Source organism: Camelus ferus, chromosome 18, assembly GCF_009834535.1.
Source record: "Camelus ferus isolate YT-003-E chromosome 18, BCGSAC_Cfer_1.0, whole genome shotgun sequence".
Lineage (NCBI taxonomy): Eukaryota > Metazoa > Chordata > Mammalia > Artiodactyla > Camelidae > Camelus > Camelus ferus.
The window spans coordinates 11847383-11868581 of record NC_045713.1 but is presented as its reverse complement, the minus strand read 5'-3'; the positions used below and the strand labels follow the sequence as shown (position 1 = coordinate 11868581).

Here is a 21199-nt window from a genome sequence, read left to right as displayed (position 1 = left end):
CAGGACACTGAAGGCTCAAGGCATTAAAAAAAGTTGATTAAGAGCAATTAGAAAATGTATACGCAAGGGAGGAAAGTGCAACACATTCTAGGCTGAATGAACATGGTTAGCTCTGAATAATGGTACGAGTATGGTCTTTTCTTCATAGTTTTAGGTTCCGAATTTTCTAGAAAAACCTTGTCGTCGCCTAAATTACGGGTCTCACATGAAACGGACAGACCACCGCCCTTCGGACGGCCTCAGACGGCCTCGGACGGGAGCTGGTAGAGAGGCGCTGGGAACCCGCTCCCGGAAACCAAGGCTCCTGGAAGCCAAGGAGCGGCTCGAGGCCGAACACGGGCGGGCAGGGCGGGGCGCACAAAGATGGCGGCCGGTCCGCCCCCCGCCCCGCGGCCGGAGCCGAGCGCGCCCGAGCGTCTCCGAAGCCGAGAGAAACCCCGGGAGCCGCGCGGGCGGGAGCGGCCCCGCCCCGGAGCCTGGGAGCGGCGGCGCCGGCGCGGGGGAGGGGAGGCCGGATGTGAGTGGAGCGGCCATTTCCTGTTTCTCTGCAGTTTTCCCCAGTCTTGGGTGGTGGCTGCAGCTGGGCTCCGGCTTCCCGTCGGCGGAGGGCGAGGCGGCGTGGACCGCGGCCCCGGCACCCCGCGCCCTGCCGCCCGCAGCCGCGCGCCCGCCCGCCCGCCGCTCCCCGAGCTCGTCGCTTCTCGCCTCAGCGCCCGGCCGCCGCCGCCACCGCGGCCCAGCGAGCGGCCCAGATGCAGGCCATCAAGTGTGTGGTGGTGGGAGACGGGTGAGTGCGCGGCCCGGGGGCCGGGGGCGGGCGGCGCGAGCTCGCGGGTCCTGGCCGGGCCTCGCGGGGGTCGGGCGAGGGGCGCGGGCCGCCACCCTCCCCGGGACCGGGCGGCGCGGGCCTGGTTCCGGCTTTTTTGGTGGGGGAGGGAGGGAGGGAATGGGCGATCGGCGGCCTGAGTGAAAAGTGAACTCCACCCTCCCGCTTTCTCCCTGGCCCGCTGACCGCCCGGCCGAACTCGCCCAGCGCCGCTCCGCCACCCTCCCCGTTTGCCTGTGGGTGAGGGAGGCTTAGGGACTCTTCTTTCTTAAAAAAAGGACCCTTTCTTGGTTTTTACATGAACCTCTCGAGCCGCACTGAGAGCTTCCGTGTGTCCTGGCGGTCACAAGGCGGTCGTATTTGCGGAATAAGTGCACAGGCTGGTTTGGTGACTCTAAACTGGTTTCCTAGAGGGTACTTAGCCACTTTCGTGATTTTTTTTTTTAAAGTGACTCTGTTTGCTTCTTCCGTGGAGAAACTTTTCAGGTTGCTAGCTGCGAGGAGCTGGGTGTGATTAAGACTGTTCCTTTCTCTGAACGTGGTGTGGTCATTAAAAAAAAAGAAGCAGCTGGCCTCGCTTCTTGCGTTAGGAATGGGATACTGTAGCAGAACACGCTCCCTGAGCCGAGCTGCCCTGGGACTCGAGGCGTCTCTTTTCATTACTGTCCGTGGTGGTTACAGGCCCTCGAGGAAGACAAGACTTGTCTTATGCCGTTTTTTTCCTTCCCTGGAAACAAGAATCTCAGTGTAATCCGAGCAAAATTGTGTGTCTCAGCATTGCGTGAACAAGGAAGCTCCGAGAACTACTGCCAGTTTGAGCAACCTCAGAATGCAACTGGTACATTTTTCGGGTCTTAGAAAGTTGAAGGAAGAGCTCTGGCATCCCTGTACCCCCAAACTCGTCAATAGGATTCATGTTGCTTATACGTCTCAGTGAATTTAGGCGTTCTCTGTTTATTTAGATCTTTGCAAATTAGACATTCGAAGTTGTTTTAAAACTAATTCAGATCCATGAGGGACAGTTAGACAACTGATTTTTTATGATTTGTCAGTATGATTGGCAGACTCGGAGATGTGAAGGATTATTAACACTTCGAGGCTATATCTGTATAATTAGAAATTGTACGTTTCACCTATTTAGGAATACATATGATACTTTTTAAAATTTTTATTGAATTATAGGTGACTTACAATGTGGTACTTTTTTTTTAACCCTTTGAAAGAAAGGTTTAATTTGGGGGGGAAATGTTCAGTTAATTGGTTTAGTAGTGAAGTCAGTAAATTCGTTTAAGTGAAGTTTTGATCTTTCTGCTACTGAATTAAAACATGTCATTTTGTCTTGGGAACATTTAAAATGACCTGAACTTCCTTTCAAAATTAAAAATGCTGAATCAGTAATGCTCAGATATGAAATAATACATACTAGTTTTTTATAAGGTAAATTATCTAATCATAGAAGGTAATAATCTTATTTGAAAATGGTCTAAAACTACAACGTAAACACAGCAGATATAAAAATACGGACCTCTGCTGTTTGTATTGCCTTGTTTTTCTAGTCAAATACTTGTTGAATGCCTACTGTTGGATCTGGATCCTTCCTTCAGATCACCACCTCACCACTTGCAGGGAAACCCTGAGCAGATCACTCATCCCCCAAGAGAGGTGCTTCAAGGGGAAATTGAGGATTAAACAGGATGCTGGATATTAATTGCCAGCTGCCAGTATTAGTATTGCTGTTTCTATTACTTTGAGGCACTGCTAGGCTCTGTGAAGGGAGTATTAGGCATAAAAGACAATGGCCTTGAGTTTTCAGGGTTTTTAAAAATAATTTTTTGGGGGGAGGTAATTGGATTGATTTATTCATTTTTAGAGGAGGTACTGGGGATTGAACCCAGGACCTTGTGCATGCTAAGCATGTGCTCTACCACTTGAGCTCAGTTTCTTAATACTACATTTGACGTTGATATTGACTACCGCTAAGCCATATTAGGAATGAAATGTACCTTCATGAAAAAATTTGAGCCATATTACTTTAAATAAGGGACGATATGTAGCAAACATTGCTTCAGTGAAAAGTCAGCATACATAATTTTTCTACCAAAAATGCTTCTACTATTATTTGAATAAAATAGATTCCTAGTTAGAATGTTTTATTTAAAAATTGTTAAAGTGGTAAGTGTGAGTCTAAATTTTGTGGGGTGAAGAAGTTACTTAATGTAGAATTTCAGGCAATTAGGGGCAGTTTAAGCAGCAAAGGAAAACTGATTGAGGTTCCACAAATTGCAGGCTTCCTTATTTTAAAGATATTCTTGGGAATTATGGTTCAAAGCTGTGTCATAACTGTATTTATGACTAGCACCAATTTGTCTATATTCTTCTAATGTATTATTTCCTATACAGCAATTCAGTTGGTGTTGAGAAGAAAATATGAGATAAATTTTGATATTTTTAATTGTTAGTCCTTCTGTTGATCCTGATTCTGTTAGTCCTTCCTGAACACAGAGTCTGTCACTTTTACTTGGGAGACCTCTGCCCCAAGATTTTCTCTCAGCTTTACTTAGGTAAGACAGCATCTCTCATTCAAATATTTATGAATAGCCATTTTTAGTTGTGTTGTTTTGGCATTGCTTGACTGGAAGGCTGGGGGTGAGTGACTTGAAGCCCCCCTCATTTCACTCCAGAAGGCTCTAGGAGTCTCTCCAGCCCAGTGTCTAATTTAGACATTGCTGTCTAGGAATTTTTTTAGTTGAGCATGATAAATGCCTTCCGTGATGTCATCTTTATAGGAATGTACACCAGTTCCTGCTTTCTTCCTTTGAGCAGTCAGTGATGGCAAAATCCATGAGTTTAAGCTCTTCATCAGTTGTTTTTGTATGTTTTTGTCTCAAGACAGGGGCTTCCATGTTTTTGAGTTGTTGTAAAGGTGATTGAATTCTGCACTGGCTTCCAGATTAGGTTTAGTATTTGATCTTGGTTGGTAAAATTATACATAAAGCTTTTTTTTTAATTTTAATTTCAGATGATAATTCCAGCTAAAAGTTTGGGGTTGGGTTCAGTGGAGGAGTATCAGGAGTCTGTTTTAGAAACCTTAAAGCCACCTTCTGTAATGTTGAATCTTTTGCGACAGTCATCTAATGGCTTAGTACTTCCTACTTTCTCTTCTCTGTGTCACCTGATAGTTCTAATATGTCAGTGTAGTCTTCCTAGAAAGATGTTTTATCAGGAATCCTGCTACTGGGCCACATGTCGTCAGATGGAATTTTTCCACCCAACATCTTAATATGAAAAATTTTAAACATGGAGGAGTTGCAAGAATTGTCTGGTGAACACTCGTATACCTACCACTTAGATTCTGTAATCAACAGGCTGCTCTATTTACTTTATCACACATCTTCCCATTATTGGGGAATATTTTAAGAGGGTTTGTAGAGGAGTTGATTGTGAAGGAGAATGGGGGTGATACGCAGCTAGGTATACATTCTTGGTTTTGAACTCTGTTTTCTTTCGCCAGCCCTAGGGGTAGGCTTCATGGTTCTAGAAGGGCAGTGAGAGTAACGGCTTCTTCAGATTCGGACTCTGTCACAGGTACCAGCTGTCATCTTCAGCCTTGCGTGTTCTAGTAACTGCAGAATCTGAATTTTCTGAAGCCTCCAGTGGTGGTAATGACTGGCTTTCTGTAAGGTGATTGTGATGTCCCTTGTTAGTGGCAGAACATCAGATAGGGTTTTGTGTTTTTGTGGCACTAAACTTCTCTATTAATTCATACATTTTCTGAACTTACTCTCTGCGTAGTTAAGCATTTACTGAAGACCGAGTGTTAAAGAGTCCCCAAACCCCATTTCTCCGTGTAAATTGAGAACATTCATTCCAGGTCTTTCATTAATGCAGTAAGCATGAATATATATTTGATTCTTACAGTTTATGTTCCACCACATTCTATTAATTTGTCCCTAGGATCCTAGGGACTTTTAGAGTCCGGAGAGGAGGAATTAGGAGGTAGCCAAAAGGAACAGACTTCAAGTTATAAGATGGATATAATGTAATGTATAGCATGGTAAAGATACTTAATACTGCTCTGTGTTATAGATGAAAGTTAAGAGAATAAATCCTAAGAGGTCTCATCACAAGGAAAATCATTTTATTCTGTTTCTTTACTGTTGTATGTATATGAGATTTGGATGTTCACGAAACCTATTGTAATCATTCGGTCATGTATGTAAGTTGAATCATTATGTTGTACAACTTAAACTTAAACCGTGCTGTGTGTCAGTTATACCTTAAATAAAACTAGCGGGGAAAAGATCTAGGTACTTTCAGACAGAAATGTAGGGTTTTTTGTTTTTTGGTTAAAATAGTCACTGGAGAAATCTGGTTTTTCTGTCCTAAGTTTAATTTTTAAAATATTTATTTTATTTGTTGGAGTTTTTTGTTAAGTTTTTTTTTTTTTTTGCTTTTGCCTTTTTGGGTTCTTTTTGGGGGGGTGGTAATTAGGTTTATTTATTTAGTTAGTTATTTGGAGGCAGTGGGAATTGAAGCCAGGACTTTGCATGCTAAGCATGTACTCTAACCACTGAGCTAACCCTCCCCCCCCTTAATTTTTTTTTTTAAGGCAATGCAGAATGTTCTTATTTTTGACTTTCCTTGATCGCTTTTTAAATGTGAGGAAATTGCCAATGTTTCCAGATTTATTGATTGTATGTGCTTTTAAAGTTTTGGCTTACAGATTTCGGGGAGTAACACTGAAGCTTAACCAAAAAATTTCTAAGGAAAAACAGTTTCCTTAAGGTTCTCCTAATAGGAAGATAAAGAACATAATAGGAACAGATGTTATTGGCTTTGGTCCTGATTATTTCTACAAGACAAAGCAGGAAGTTTATTCCAGTAGACTCCTTATCACTTTCGAGACTTAACAGCAGTTAAATTGAACCGAACAGTTAAATATATAAAATTGGAAATCCCAAGGCAAACAGTAACTTCCAGAAACTGCAGCAGCGTCGTCAAGGCTGTGACTAAATGCTTGCATTCACCTTCCTGTGGGAAACGCTGTGACTGCCTACACCCAGTGTTGACTTTGGCCTCTGGCATTTATCTGTGGAGTGTGTTAAAAAGGAGTGAATAAATACACTAATTGGGGGTAAATAACCCTTTTTTCTTTTATCTGTTTCTAAAAAGTAAATATTTAAATCAAAGATTGGACATTTACTTGTTTAAAAAAGTCAGAATTTTATACTTTAATAATTTTCTTGTAGAACACAAGTTTATGGCAAATGATGATTGGTAGTAAAATTTCAGCTACTTTCAGGTTATGCCAGTACCTTGAATTTCTTTGCAGTTGATCCTTTTAAAAGATGACGCCTCAGCTGAAGGAAAAGAAAATTTTAGAGCATTTAAAACACTTGGTGGCGTTTTTTTGGTTTTGTTTTGTTTTGTTTTTAATTTTTTTCCCCTCTTAACAGAGGCACAGGATTGAACCCAGGACTTAGCGCGCTCTACAGCTGAGATATACACACCCCCTTGGTGTTTATAGTAATGGCTTTGTTGCTCATACGTATAGGAGAGACTTGAGATGGGATCTTGAAGTACTGTGACATTTTAACATAACAGTTAAAGCCTTTCTAGCTGGTTATCTCTGACATTAAGAGGCAGCAACTATTAACATTTTTATTTTGAAAAGAGATTCATTTGTCCTGGTCTCAGAATCCACTCTTTCTCAGCTACCACATCCACCCTGCGGCTGCTGAGCCAGGCTTGTCTGCTTCTACTCACGTATAGGTGGCTCTGGGAATGGCCCCCTTCTCTGCGCCCTAAAACTCCTCTGGGGTCCGGGCAGCTGGGACTGGTTCCTGGGATGTGGCGACAGCTGCTTCCTTGCTTCCTGGTCTCAGCTTCTTCAGTCCTCTTTCCACACTGTTGCAGAGGCTTCTTCTAAAAATGCAAATCTAATGGCTTCTTGGCAACTAAAAATCTTCGGTTACTTCCCAAATAAGATCAAGTTCCATGTCCCTAACCAAAATAGATGACAGCCTCTTCAGATTTTCCTCTGCAGCTTCCCCCTTTTTTTTCTGTGTTCCTCAGCTGTACTGAGCGTCTTGGCTTCCTGTGGCCTGGGGCTACCTGTGTGCTGATGGTTTTGCCTAGAGCGTCCCTCCCTGCTGTGTCCCCACGCCTCATAAGTCTCAGTGACATGCAGCCTCCTCTGCTCTCAAGACTAGGTTAGATCCCTTTGCTGTGCGTTTGCAGAACATCTTTAACAACAGTTATCACACCTATAATTTTATGTAATTGCATTCTTCATTTTTCAGTTTAATAATTGTGTAAGTTCCATGAGGTCTTATTCATTGCAGTATCTTTAGTACCTGGTGTACTTCTGGTATAACACCCAGTTTGTTGGTATAGATTGAAATTGAATTAATGCTCACAATTTTGTAATGGATTGATAGTTTTGCATTCATTTTACGGTTAAGAAAACTGAGGCATAAGGAAGTTGAAACTTAAGTAGAAATTTTAGCCACTAACTGATAAAGGTGGTGAGTTGGCTATGGTTCGCACAGCCAGGGTAATGACTTCAAATCTTAAACTCTTACTCAAACAGGTTGTGTGCGTGTGTTTTTATTCTTTTTTTAAACATTCTAAGCTTTTAACAAAATGTATGGCCAATGAGTCATTTCTGTTTAGAAAGCCTTTAGGAGTTGGAAGCTGCCTCCTGATGATGTAATGTTTGACTGTGAGATCTTTGGTGTGGGGGAGTTCCAACTTTTGTTAAGCTCTTAATAATGTTATGAGTGAAACAAGTATTGGCAAAACTGCGTGGGCTTGTAATCTGCTCTGGTTGAGAGGGTTTTGCCTTAACTAAGAGTGCAAGGGAACTAGAGAAGCACTTAATTTCTTTATAGTGAATCCTAATTTATTTTAGTTGAGATTGAACAGCAGAATCTTGCAACTCAACTCCAGTGTATCACGTGACCTTGGTGAGCCCGCGGAGGACAGCAGGGAGATGGGCTCTGGTGAGGAGCATTTGGTGAACCCTTGGGAATCTAGGGACCCTCAGAAGCCCCTGAAGTCACCCTGTGAATGCTGTAAAATTTGGAGACTGTGTTTTGGCTCATGGTGCAGTGATCATCTCAGTTTTTACACTGAAAAAATTTTCAAGTGGTTGGAAGACTTTCAGCCACCACCTGGCACACTGTCCCCATTACCAGTTGTGTAGGAGGCCCTCCTGTCTCGGGCGTATTTCTCCACTCCTCTTTGCTGCTTTCTTCTCTTTACAACTGTTAGGGAAATTACTCCAGCCCCTGAGCCATTAATTAACACTGGAACATAATAAGTTAGCTACCCTAAAAGTGATGTGTGAGGATGGGAGTAGGGAGGGGGCATGTGAGTACAGATGATCAGAGTGAGAGCAGTTCTATGGTGGGTAGTGACTCCGTCATAACTGATGCCAGAGGGAGGCTGTGGGCGGGTGGTGGGATTTGAGTTGCCACTCAGTGGGCAAAATAGATTACTTAGCAACAAAGTGGAAGTTGGAGAGGAAAGCTCCGTTTGCATATTAGTATTCATCAAAATAATTTGAGGATAGAATTGAAGATTCTTGCATGAAAGCTTTCTAGAGATGTTTAAAGAAGAGACTTTCAATTTGAGAATATTCTTCCTCTTGAACCTTGTGCTTATTAACTATTTCTCGACCGCTAGAGCTGATACCTCATCCCAAAACAATGTGAATTCTCCAGACTCTGCCTTTCTGGGTAGTTCCAATTTGTTGATTTTAAATTTCAGAATAAAAATAAGTATAATGTTAAATAAATGGTTTAGAAACTGTTTAATGCTCAATACTTGATGTATACCACTTGATTTTCCTATGAATTATTTTAACCGAATAATGTTAGTTAGTATTGCATTCATGTTGACTAAGCAACTTAACACCATTTTTTTCTCTCTGTCTAGAGCTGTAGGTAAAACTTGCCTACTGATCAGTTACACGACCAATGCGTTTCCTGGAGAATATATCCCCACTGTGTAAGTACCTTGAGTTAAACTGACTTGTCTGTGATGTGCTTTTTGGAGTACATTAAGCTTTGTTTCGCTGTGCCTTTTTTAATCCTTATATGAACAGATAAGATTAAATGTCTGTAATCATTTCTCACCCATTGAAGTCTAATTATAAGGTGTTTGGGCTTTTACAAAATATTTAATGTAAAGATTCTGCATAGTGATGAAACACAGCTTTCTTAATTGATTCTTAGATATTCAGGAAATGAAAGTTAATTAACTATGAAGAACAGAGACAGGATAATGTTAAGAGTTTCGGATAAGTTTGGCTTCCTGGGCTCTTGGTGTGAAGGGTCGAGGAACTGGAACAAAATACTCCATTATGTTTAAATTGGCCTTTTCTGGCAAGTAATCCAATGGTTACACGTCACTGTTGAGTTACTGGGCTTTGGAATGGAAACCTGGGTGTGTATGTAGGGGGTGGGGAGGTGGGTGGTGTACGGGAGGGGCAGCTGGCTGCGGAGCTGCTTATTCCCTGTTGGCAGCAGAATTGGGTGGGGATGGAAAAGTGCTTTTTGGATGATGGGGTTACCAAGGAGCCCTATGTCTTGGACCCTCATAAGGCACTGCCCTGCGGCCGGGGGCACTGTGTCCTGGGGCCGCCCTGCTGGTGGAGAGGAAACTGCTCAGTCCCCACTGTGTTCTCCTCAAACACAGCCCACGCTTTTAGGAGTCCTGTGCATGTTTTAATAAAAGTGCAGCCATACTGTTTACGTTGTCCTGAATTTATGGTGGGGACTTTCCTAATCTACACATGTGGGTAGAGCTAAACCATTGACAGCTGTTAATGACTTTGAAGTACTGTAGCTGACTTAGCCCCTGATCATTACAAACAGTGCTGTGTTAAATATCACTGCACGTGTCTTTGTGCACACGTGCTCAGTTTTTAGAAGAACTGTGCCAAATCAAAAGGGAATGGGTGTTTTAAATTTGAGTAGATACTACACAGTTGCCGTCCAAAGGGCTGTCACCTTGACCAGCTGTGACCGAATCAGCCCCTTAGTACTACTGTGGTTAGCGTGGGTTGAAAAAAGTTACCTCCTCATTTGCATTTCTGATCACTGGTGAGGTTAAAATCTTTCGAATGTTTACTGTCTGCCCAGTCTTCTGTGAATTGCCTGTTGAAATCCTTTGCTTATTTTTCCACTGAAAATTTTTCTTACCAATGAAGCTTCTGTATGTGGGAAATATTTATCCCTGTCTCATTTGTCTTTGAACTTCGTTGTGTCTTCTGCGTTTTTAGGTAAATATGCCATTTTTCTTTCCTGAGTTTTATGTCTTATTAAAAATGTTCTCTAGTATTTTTTCTAGGATTTTTGTACCTAAAGATTTTATTTTTAATTCGTTTTGAATTTATTTCTTGGTATAGAATGAGGCAGACACCTGATTCTTTTTCACAGATTGAAAAAATGCCACAGTACCATTTACTGAATAGCCTTTTCTCACTGAATCGGACATACAGTACAGGAGACCTTTTCTTTATGAAAGCTGGTTTGGTCATTCACTTTTATAAACCACATTGGAACCTGATATTCATACCATGACTTCAGTGTCACATCTGAAGTTTTTCAGTCTTAAGTATGTAAAAATTAATTCTGGAGTTTTATTTTGAAGGCTGATGTATTGTGTTCTGGGTGGTACTTACCCTGGTTTAAATTGTGATGCCAGGTTTTCTTTTTAATAAACTACTCCATGAGGGGGAGGGTATGTAGCTCAAGTGGTAGAGTGCACACTTAGCACGCACAAGGTCCTGGGTTCAATCCCCAGTACCTCCTCTAAAAATAAATTAATTACATCCCCCGCCCAAATAAAATTAATTAATTAATTTTCAAATATTAAAAAAAAAACTACTCCATGGTATTTACAGTCACTTTTTAATGTCGGCCTTATTTTCCCCCGTCAGCCTGTAGGCTTTCTGGGCTTCCTCTTAGGGTTACCTCATTTGTGCGTAGCAGCCTCAAATTAATTTAAATACACATGTGATCTGGTGGACTCACTTGGGAGCTGCTCGGTTACCCAGTGGCTTCTCAGATGCGGCTTGTCTTGTGTGGCCACTGCACTTCGGCTGCAGGCGCAGGCGAGCAGCAGGACCTGACCACTGACCTCCCTCCCCGTGCGTCCGGAGGCACTACCGGTGCTGCGGTGGTGGTGCCTGATACTGTGTTTCTTCCTGGGGAGAAGGATCTTAATTTTTTCTTCATTTACAGCAAGCAGGTTTTTATGGGTGACAGTGACTTGTCTTGATTAAGTTTAGTAGCTCGGTCTTGTTTCTCTCTAGGTGTGTATTTGTTTCTGTTCACTCCAGCCCCTAGTCCCCGTTTTCCCTCCACTTCTTGGCTCTCAGGGGGCCTCTTCTCAGGCCTGCATGCTGGGGTGGGGGTTCGCTGGCCCGGCTGCCTCCAGGTCTGCTCCTGTCTTCTCAGCTCACAGGCCTCTGGTCCTGGATCTGTGCCTTGCGCTCCAGGGCCAAAGACTAACCATTTTTACTCTGTCCTACAGCTTTGACAACTACTCTGCCAATGTTATGGTGGATGGGAAGCCGGTGAACCTGGGCTTATGGGACACAGCTGGACAAGAAGACTATGACCGATTGCGTCCCCTCTCCTACCCGCAGACAGTAAGGAGCATGACTGATGCTCAGTGTGTCCTTTAAAATACATAATTCCTGATTGTTTAATTAATTCCATATCACCTGGGGGTTTCCCTGTATTGCCGTCTTTTGGGTACGTCAGGCAGTAACGAAGAACGTTAAATACAGTAGTGAATAGATGCAAACCAGGGTTTTGTTTGCCTTTAGCTTCTGAGCATTACCAGTTATTGACTGCAGTGCTGTGCATTTTACATTCTTCCGTGTAGTTTTAGGAGAGCTTTGTGAAACAGGTGTTGTATTGTTTCTGCAAACCAGTTTTAACAGCAGTTAGTTTGCAGATTAGTTTGCTTTGTCACACTTTTGATTCTGTGGAATCAAATTAAGCAGTTAAGAGTAAGGTTTCTTTAAATCAAGTTAGTAACTAATCTTAAAGGTTTAGTACTGTTTTTCTATAAAATACATGTTCATTTTTTACAGTTTTAGTACCCAAGTCTTCTCAATGTCGACTGAGGTTCCAGTTTTGTAAAAATGTGTTGTCCATTGTATCTAGTCAGAAAAATTTACAGACTGGATTTGCTTCTACATCAGATGACTAAATGTTCTGTTTACCAAAGTTCATTAGAGCAGTAGCTGGTGAAAACTTGACTGGGAGCCACTTTTCTTTAAATAATAAAACAACTTCGGAGACTTGGTGACTTCACTGGCCAGGGGAGTTTGGAGGCAGTTGAGCAAATTCCTTGGGTTCAGATCCTGCCCTCCCTCTTTCTCGCTGGGTCTGTGGGTCTGCAACCTGGGCAGGTTTCTTCACCTCTGGTCTTAGGGTCACTTGAATCTGTGTATGTGGGGCACACAGAACAGTCCGAGGCTTCCTCCACTTGTGTGTCACTATATTGGTAGGTCTGGGGATCCTCGGTTCAGAGCTGGGTCCAGATGAGTGGAAGTTGCAGGACTTGCCCTCAGCAAGCCTGGTGGCCCAGGGGTCAGGATCAGGGAAACATCCTGGAGAAGACAGGTGTTGACCCTTGGACAGATTTAACTCTCTGTTTTGGGTGGTATTGTGAGTGAGAATAGTTAGTTAAGTTACCCAAGTCTTCCCAAATCTTGTTTTTTGTTTTTATTTTTAAATGAACTTCCTGCTAAGTAATGATAGTTTTAAACTTTTTATTACAGCTCCTTCCAAGCAACAGTCATTGTCTTTTCTGCTTACTTTCTGCTGGAGTAATTGCCAGATACGGTTCCTTTGAGCTGTAGCTCTTTTTGCTGATCGTTCTTCAGCTGAGTTCTGATCAGAGTGCTAAACAAAGACCAAAACCATGAAATGGGAGGCTTGAATTGGCTGGCTGCCCTTACTCTCCTGTAAAAAAGTAACTGATTATGTGTTAAAAATCAGCCCCTAATCACCAAATGGTTTGAATTCTTCAGTATGTTTAGGAGACCCTTCTATACGATGGGTCCTTGGTGATTCCAGAGCTCAAAGAGCTCGGTACTGATCGGTAGGATAAGAGTCTCCAACCAGCTGGAGAGGTCTGGAAGGGTGGTGTGGCACTTCTGGGAAAGGGAACCACCTCCTGTGACTCAGGGTCCAGGGCGGGTGCGGCCTCTTCTCTGAGGCAGTTACTCACTGTAAGTCAAAGGTGACTTGGCAGGATTCCCAGTTTGTATGCTAAAGAACACTACCGAGGTACCAGGCTGCGCTGTGTGAGGCCTGAAATCCAAGTGGGCACTGCCCTTCTGGGCCAGGACTTAAACTTGCCCATCCGGGGAAGGCAGCAGACCATTTCCTGTCAGATACCTGAACTTCGGCGCGTAACACACCATGTCCCAGCTACAGGGGTGTGAGGGTGCTGAGGAGCAAGGAGAGGGGAGCAGCCCACTAGCAGACGTGCCTGCCTGGACTCCTTTGGAGATGAGAAGGTTATCTTGGCTACTGAGGGTGTTGGGGAGTGTGGGGGGTGAGTGCTGAGGTACTGGACCCTAAAGTTCTCCTTCCTTTGAGCCACGCTGTCCTACCAAGAGGAGCAGCCCTGGAAGTTACAGGCTGGCACCTTGATTCCTTCTTGGCAAAGGGAAACCTCTAAACTTCGTACTAACCCGGTCTCCGCAGGCCTGTTTATGTGGCTCATCCATGACGGTGCCCTGGCCACTCCTGAAGGGCCAGCTGGGTGATTTTTTATCCAGATCTCCCTACTTTTTAGGTCTTTGTGACCTAAAAAGAGACGTGTGTTTCCTGTGGTCATTTCCTGCTGGCATCTTCTGTGTAGCTGAGTTTAAACTGTTTAAACCATTAGTTCCACTTTGTTCTCCAGAAGACAGTAGGCAGCTTCTGGTATAACTTGCCCTTCAGGTTTTTAATTTTCTGAACTAAGTAATCCTTAGGGGTTTCTATCCTTTAAGAAACTATCTTTCTCTTCTCTTTTGGGAACCTTGGGAAGTTCTGCGTGCTCGTCTTCGGTTAGGTGCTCAGGCCCAGCCTCGTGCGTCCAGCCTGTTGGCCTGCTTGTCCTGGAACGCCGCGGTGTGAGTGGGGATGTGTGTGACGGGCTGTGTCTGCAGGCAGCCGGGACCTGAGTCCACCAGCACCGTCATTTTCTGTGTGTGCTCTGACTTGAGAAGGGTGGTGAAGCGCTGGGCAGACGGCCATGCCCTTAGGAAAAAGTTGAGCTTGGCTGATTTGGTTTTCAAAAGGCGCCAGGCTTTATTGGGTTGGCTGGCGGAGCACCGGTGTCCTCTAGCCGGAGCTCGCTGAGATGCACGGGCGGTTCAGGACTGGCTTAGTGACTCCAGACACCCCGGGGGCCGTGGGGTGAGATGCGGAGGAAGCGAGGATCTGCTTTGGGTCGGATGCTGGTGGGAAACGGGGTAGTTCTGTGGACATTTTAGTAAATCCTACCTAGAAGACGGGACGAAGCGAGGCCAGGCTGTGATTGGGGCACAGCAGTCAGGAGATCTGAGTGGGCCAGGAGGCCGGCTGGTGTTTTTGTAGTTGGCACGGTGACTGCGTATTTGTCTGGCCGGAACAAGACTGTGAAGTGGTTTCTGTGCCTTACTTTGGGCCTCATTTCCGCGTGTTCAGCCCAGCTCGGCTCTCGCCTGGGGTCCGTGTTGGGGGGCTGCCCTCAGGAACGCGCCCCAGAGGAGCCGGGAGCGCCGGGCCGGCTCCCCGCGTGGGGGGCTGCTTTCCTCTTTGTCAGGCTTGTTCTCTCAGCAGCCCCAGAGTGGGGACACGTCTGCCGCTGCTTCTCTCAGCTACGTTTATGCATCCTGGTCCTCTCTCAGTGCACAGAATGCCTGAAGGAGAAAGTATTCCAAGCCTGAAAGTAAAAACCACGCGGAAAGCGTTTGGAGAACAAAATGAAAGAAATGAGGCGGTGGGGCAGCGGCCGGGTCCAGGCTGTGATCTTGACCAGTGAGGGAGAACGGGCTGTGTGCGGGAGCAGTGGGGCCATCGAAGGCAGGGTGTGGGGTCTGGTGTGGGGGAGTGTCCTGCCGCCCTGAGGAAAGCAGCGTTCAGACCCAGAGGGAGGATGGCCGGGGACCCAGGACGACTGACCGCCCAGGTGACAGGATGAGCCTGAGCCTGGCGGTGCTGGGAGGCTCCCAGCCGGGGTGGAGCAGCTTGGACGCTGAGGGGCTTTGGGTCTGAGAGGAAAGATCAGGATGAGTGGGTGCTTGAGGATCAGCTAAGCAGAGGCCCTGGAAGAGTGGTTTTGGTTTTGGGGGGGCAGTAATTAGATTTATTTTTAATGGAGGTACTGGGGATTGAACCCAGGACGTGGTGCATGCTCAGCACCCACTCTCTACCACTGAGCTGCTCCCTCCCCCAGAAGAGTTTTCTTGAAGCCATGTTTGAGCCCAGAGAGGAACACGGAAGGAGGAAGGAGCAGGCAGATGGCGAGATGTTAATGTAGGATGGAAAGCATGTTTCTCCATCAAAAAATGTTCTTAAAAATGGAAGAGGGTAGAACAGATGTTGTTAGAAGGCATCTTGAAGCTGCATTTTTGTGGCCGATCCCCACGAGCCCCGGCATCACAGTAAAGCTGTGGCATCATGTCAAGTCTCTGGGAGGACGAAGCTTCAAAAACAGCCTATAGACTAAGCCAGGATAGTTAAGAAAACTTTGATATTTGCTTTGAATTGGAAATCGGAGAAGCTTGAGTGAGATGAAATTAAAATAGTTGTCTTGCCTGTCTTTCTCATAATTCTAGAATTCCAGGGTTCTTTGTTGCTGGAAGAGCGAAGTCTTTCAGTTTTTATTGGAACAAAGAAGTGAATTGAAAGCATTGTGATAAACACTGGAGATGCTGTCACTTCCGGGTGGCCTTCAAACACGTTGGGGGTGCGGGGGTGGATTGCGGGTCTCAGAGCAGCAAGGCTGTCGCTTCAGTGGAGCAGGTCCCTGAATTGAAACCAAACGCCCAGCACCGGGGAAGGAGGTGCTGCACAGGTGACGGTCACGGTCACAGCTCTCGGACCTGGCCATGTTCCTGAGGAGCCTTTCATCCCAGAGTTATGTTCACATGTGCTTTTTCTGTTGGCTTCAGCTGGGCTTGTGTCTGACTGAGACTTGGCCAGAGAGCTCTGAAGTTGTGCTGGTACTAACGGAGGCCCCTGTTGAGGGAAGGACACTCTTCTAACACGTCCTCCCTTAGCAGAAGCCATAGGCTTCTTGGGCACGTTGTAAATTCTGCTAGAAGAACCATCTGTGCTGCCATGGGCGAAGGAGCGCCTCTGTCCCCTCCCCAGGGTTTGCCTGACCTCTGTCTCCGTCGTCCTTGACCTTGACAGGGCACCTCCTTGTGCCCCTGGTGGCCAGGCTGATGGAGCTGTTCAGGAGCACTTGGTATTGTAGACCTATTAGTTGCCATCTGCTCTTAGATCCCTTGGGAGGGTCGAGGCACAATTAAGAAGAATGAGTAATGGGTGGTACTGATTTCTCTTCTCTCTGGTTTTTGCCAAACTCAAACCACGTTCTCCTGCATTACTAGGTTGGAGAAGCGTATGGTAAGGATATACCCTCCAGGGGCAAAGACAAGCCGATCGCTGTATGTAAACCTTTCCGTCGACTTCAGTTTCAAGCTTTATCTGTTCTCTCATTTCACTGAGTTTTCCTAGGATTTCCTATTGAGCCTCACGGTTCCTTGAGTGTTTTATGTTTAATTCACTCAAGGTTGGGGTTTTACTTGATAAAACCTGCTTAGAACGTGACAGGTTCCCTAGTGGGTTGAATTAAAGCAGTTTGTGAACTGCTGTCTTCCCTACTCCCAAGGGACAGGAGGGACTTGTGTAAAGGACCCCCCCAGGCTGGTCCGGGGAGATGCAGAGGCTCCAACTGGAAGCTCAGGCGGGGTCGTGCTTGGCCGGAGCGGGACTAACCACGGCTGCCGGGCCCTTCTTTCTCCGGCTTTGGTGTCGGGGCGCGGCTGCGCGGTGCTGGTGCGCTAACCCCACCCTGCTCGCAACATGTGATCAGCTCAGGGCCCGAGTGCTGCGGTGATTCTTGGACCAGCTTGTGCATGTACTGGCGTTTTAAATGTCATTTACTTAAGGCTGTTGTGTGGGGTGCTTCTTCCCTTTCAGGTACAAGGTGCCTGCTGGGCGATGAAGTTGGCTTGGGAATTGGACCTTTCACAAAGGAGCATAATTGCCTTTTTCCAGGAGAATGTTTGTATAGTACAAGCCTAGCACTTTAGAAATTCTTGGGGCTTTTTGGGGTAGTTTTCTGTAACTTACCTTTTTCTTTTGTTTTTGTTTGGGGGTAGGTAGTTAGGCTTGTTGGTTTATTTTTAATGGAGGTCCTGGGGATTGAACCCAGGACCCATGTGTGCTAATAAGCACACACGCTCTACCACTGAGCTCTACCCTCCTGTCTTGGGCATTTTAAATACAGATAAATATTTAAATTTGACTTTTTACACAATGTGGTGCAAGTTCTCCAGAGGCCTTACTTGGGTCCGAGAAGCTCTGACAGCTGGCCGGCCGCCACTTACACAGCAGACCGCCCTCCTTCCTGGAGGGACGCGCCGGCATCCCAAATGCCTGAGACCCTGTGCCCAGGCCTCTGACGGCAGTTCTTTAAGGAGCTGTGTCGTTGGAACCCGATGATCATCTAAAAATGTTTGTAGTTCACATTCTGATGGAGCTTAATGAAAGCAAATGAAAAGCAAACCGTTTGTAGCTTATGTTTTTAAAATTGACTCTGCTTTTTAGAAGCCAAGACCAAGCTTTATAGAAATACTGGTGCAGTACTTTGCTTGATACTTGATCTCACCCCTGTGTAGGCTCCGACCGCTGAGTTCCCAGTGGGAGTGGGAATGGCGGGAAAGGGGCCTCCCGGGGTCTGAATTAGATGCCTCTTAGCCTCAAGTAACTTTGTAGCATACTTCATCCTGGGCTCCCATCTCACAAGTAACTGGTGCTTCACATGCTGGTGCTGGTCTGGGAGGGATGGCGACACAGAATGGGTCAGGGAGCAGGCTTCCGCCGGAGCTGTGGGTGCGCCGTGTCCCCGCCGGTCCAAACATCCACTCCCAGCAGCGTTTAGGGAGCAAAGTGCGATCGTCACTGTATGACCGTTTTCTTAGTGCCTCACTGTGTTTTCTTTTTATAGGACGTATTCTTAATTTGCTTTTCTCTTGTGAGTCCTGCATCATTTGAAAATGTTCGTGCAAAGGTAAGTGGGATTTTTTAGAAAAATATTTTGTCGCTCCTAGAAAGAAACATTAAAAAATAAAAGATCATTTACTGATAGAAACTTTGGATTATTTAAGTTGGTTTTAGTACTTCTACTGCTTAGTTTTTTTACTTAAGTAGTAAGTAATCAGCTTTCTAGGTATATGACTTTAGTTTGCAGAGTTCTGTGAAGTTTAGGGTCTGATTCAGAGTGCTGTGTTCCCTGTTAAAATAATGAAGCATTTTGGAGTTGCTCTAGTGAAAATAATGACTATTCCTTTCTGCTCTGGCATTTTTCATGAACTTGGTCAAAATGACAAGCGTGAGAGGCCCTTCGGTTGTGGTGATCAGGGGCGTGCCCGTGGGGGTGATGGTGGCCGACTGGAGACCAGGGTCAGGTGGTTTTGTTCTTGCCCCTGAATACGTGAGGGATTTTTTAAATGACCTAAGAACTTAACCTGTTTTACCAAAAACGAAGTGTTTCGGTGGGGGGGGGGGCTCTCCCCTCTCTTTCTGACAGGTAGGGCCGCTCTGCAGGGATGTGAATCTTGGGCGTCTGGGCTTGCAGACCACACGCCGCAGGTGGCCCGTGGTTCTGGAGGGTGTGCTCGAGGTGGAGTGCGACATCCCAGTGCCTGCATGAAGCTTCCATGGGGACTCAGTGACCACGTGGGTGGTTGACACAGGTTGACACCCACGAGGGTGTAATTTAGGTGAAGGCAGTTCCTGGAGGAGGGGCCTGACTTTACTCCTCTCTGTGTAGTGGTATCCAGAGGTGCGACACCATTGTCCCAACACCCCTATCATCCTGGTGGGGACGAAGCTTGATCTTAGGGATGATAAGGACACGATTGAGAAACTGAAGGAGAAGAAGCTGACCCCAATCACCTACCCACAGGGCTTAGCCATGGCCAAGGAGATCGGTATGACCCCTGCATTGCTCTTGTTGGCTTTGCATGTGTTTTTATTTTCGTGACAGGCTGGAGTCGCGTCTGGGGAAGTGAACTCTGGGGGCTGGCCTTTGGGGACCCAGCTGAGCAGGGCCCTCGGGGCTGGGGTGGGGTGGTGGGGTCCGCAGGTTGGGGGGCCTGGGGAGCTGCCCCACCCTGCTCTGATCCCGGTGGTCAGTGCACTGTTTCCTGGCAGGTGCTGTGAAATACCTGGAGTGCTCAGCTCTCACGCAGCGAGGCCTCAAGACAGTGTTTGATGAAGCCATCCGAGCGGTTCTCTGCCCGCCCCCCGTCAAGAAGAGGAAGAGAAAATGCCTGCTGTTGTAAACGTCTGGCCTCTCCTGCCCCCCCCCCCCGCCCCCCCCCGGAACCTTTGTACGCTTTGCTCAAATGGTGGAGCCTTCGCACTCAATGCCAAGTTTTTGTTACAGACTAGTTTTTCCATAAAACCATTTTGAACCAATCAGTAATTTTTAGGTTTTGTTTGTTTAAAAGTGTAAGAGTTCAAACTTTCACATTCTATTAAAGTTTAGCCCTAAAATGACAAGCTTTCTTAAAGCCTTATTTTTCAAAAGCCCCTATTCTTGCTCAGACTAAGAGTTGCCAAAATACCTTGTGAGCTAAGTTGCATTGTTGTGCTAAGAACACTAAGCCGTTTAAAGACCTTTGTCTCGGAGAAGACAGGGCCTCCAGGTGAGGAGGTGCTCACGTGCTCTCCCTAGTTCAGATGCTGGGAGCTGAGCGCCTCCTCCACGAGGTGTTGGCCCAAGCGCATCAGTCTCTCAGCCCACGTCCACTACCGAACATCGTACTGTAGGTCACAGCGACTGAGTGTAACAGCTCAGCTCTCTGGATCAGCCTTTGATTTCATAGTAAATTTTTTTTTAAATTAGTGTATTAGCCTTTGTGAGATTTTGAACAGAACCCTCCCTCACGTGTTCCCTCCGATGAAGTATTCTGCTCTGGCTGCGGTGCCCTGGGGTGGAGTGTGTGGAACACTTGTGATCAAAGGATGAAGACAGTATTTTGACAAAATACGGAGATTAACTTACACTACATTGTACACATAATCACCTATTAAAAGTGTCACGGGTGAAAATTTTTGAAGGTTAATTTCTGTCTAATGCGGTAGATGATGAATAAAGGTCGGTATTACCAGTAGGTGTTTTCCTAAGCTTTTCTTTTTTCTAAACCTGCCCATCCCTCCTGAAACTGGGCATTTAATTCAGCTTTGACCTGGTGGTTTTCATAGTTGCTAACTTAATGCTCTTCTCACAGAAGAACCCCCTCTTCATGAGCAGTATGCCTCCGTGTAGTGTAACATCTTTCTGAATATGCATCAGAATTTTTTGGTAGGTTCGTAGAATTGCATTCCTGTTTTCCTGTTCCTTTACTCAGAGCTACTAAGCGCTTTCCTTAGTTTTCTAGTAACGAGGTGTGAAAATCATGTGTTGCAGCTTTACAGTTCTTAAAATACTGTTGTTGAACTACAGGCGTTCTTACCATCGCTGTCCCGCCAGATGACCGACACCGCACCTCGACTAACAGCACCAACCCCGCCTCCCGCGTGCACACACGCCGCCTGGCCCGGCCCTGACGGTGTTCCCCGGGTCTGTGAGGTTCTGTACACCCGTGCTAACTAAGTTCTGTACTACTTACCCACTGGCAAGAATGCGAGCTTGGACCTTTCAACCACTAGAACAAAAGTTTTTAAATTGACAGTTGCAGAATTGTGGAGTGTTTTTACATTGATCTTTTGCTAATGCGATTAGCAGTATGTTTTGCATGTATGACTTAATAAATCCTTGAATCATGACTGGTAATACTTGAGTTCTTGAGCTTGGAGAACAGCCTTCTGGTGTACGTGCTCCCCTGCCTCGCTGTAGGATGTTGGGTTTTGGGAGACGCTCATTTTCAATGCATGTTTTCATGCATAGGGGACAGGCTGTGGCCCCTCTGCGGGCAGAAGACGGATGAGTCAAGTGACGGTGGGGTGCTGGGCAATTGGTTTCGGATCTGTTGAATTTGGCAAGACTCACGTGAGTGATGTGCACGTTGGGTGGGGGGTGTGGGCACCTCAGGCCAGAGCTCTAGGTGGAAATGCAGATGTTAGAACT

The 21199-nt window shown here is 45.8% G+C and overlaps 1 protein-coding gene across 2 annotated transcripts; it reads left to right on the top strand.

Annotated features, from left to right (window-relative positions):
• Positions 1 to 531: 531 nt before the first annotated feature.
• Positions 532 to 20898, top strand: RAC1 (Rac family small GTPase 1). 2 transcript variants are annotated; one of them, XM_032460031.1, is made up of 7 exons: positions 532 to 787; positions 8768 to 8839; positions 11372 to 11489; positions 16449 to 16505; positions 18071 to 18133; positions 18896 to 19055; positions 19279 to 20898. In XM_032460031.1, the coding sequence occupies exons 1-7, from the start codon at positions 753 to 755 to the stop codon at positions 19407 to 19409; spliced, it is 636 nt and encodes a 211-aa protein (XP_032315922.1). In that variant the 5' UTR covers positions 532 to 752; the 3' UTR covers positions 19410 to 20898. The 2 variants fall into 2 exon arrangements, with proteins under 2 accessions (XP_032315922.1, XP_032315921.1); XM_032460030.1 differs by lacking the exon at positions 16449 to 16505.
• The last annotated feature ends 301 nt before the right edge of the window (positions 20899 to 21199 follow it).

What these genes read in the sequence shown, in the direction of transcription:
- RAC1 (XM_032460031.1), top strand. Translation starts at nt 753, where the DNA reads ATGCAGGCCATCAAGTGTGTGGTGGTGGGAGACGG. An exon ending in GCAAAGACAAGCCGATCGCT is followed by an intron (nt 16,506 to 18,070) that starts GTATGTAAACCT and finishes TTCTTTTTATAG; the next exon opens with GACGTATTCTTAATTTGCTT. An exon ending in AGCCATGGCCAAGGAGATCG is followed by an intron (nt 19,056 to 19,278) that starts GTATGACCCCTG and finishes GTTTCCTGGCAG; the next exon opens with GTGCTGTGAAATACCTGGAG.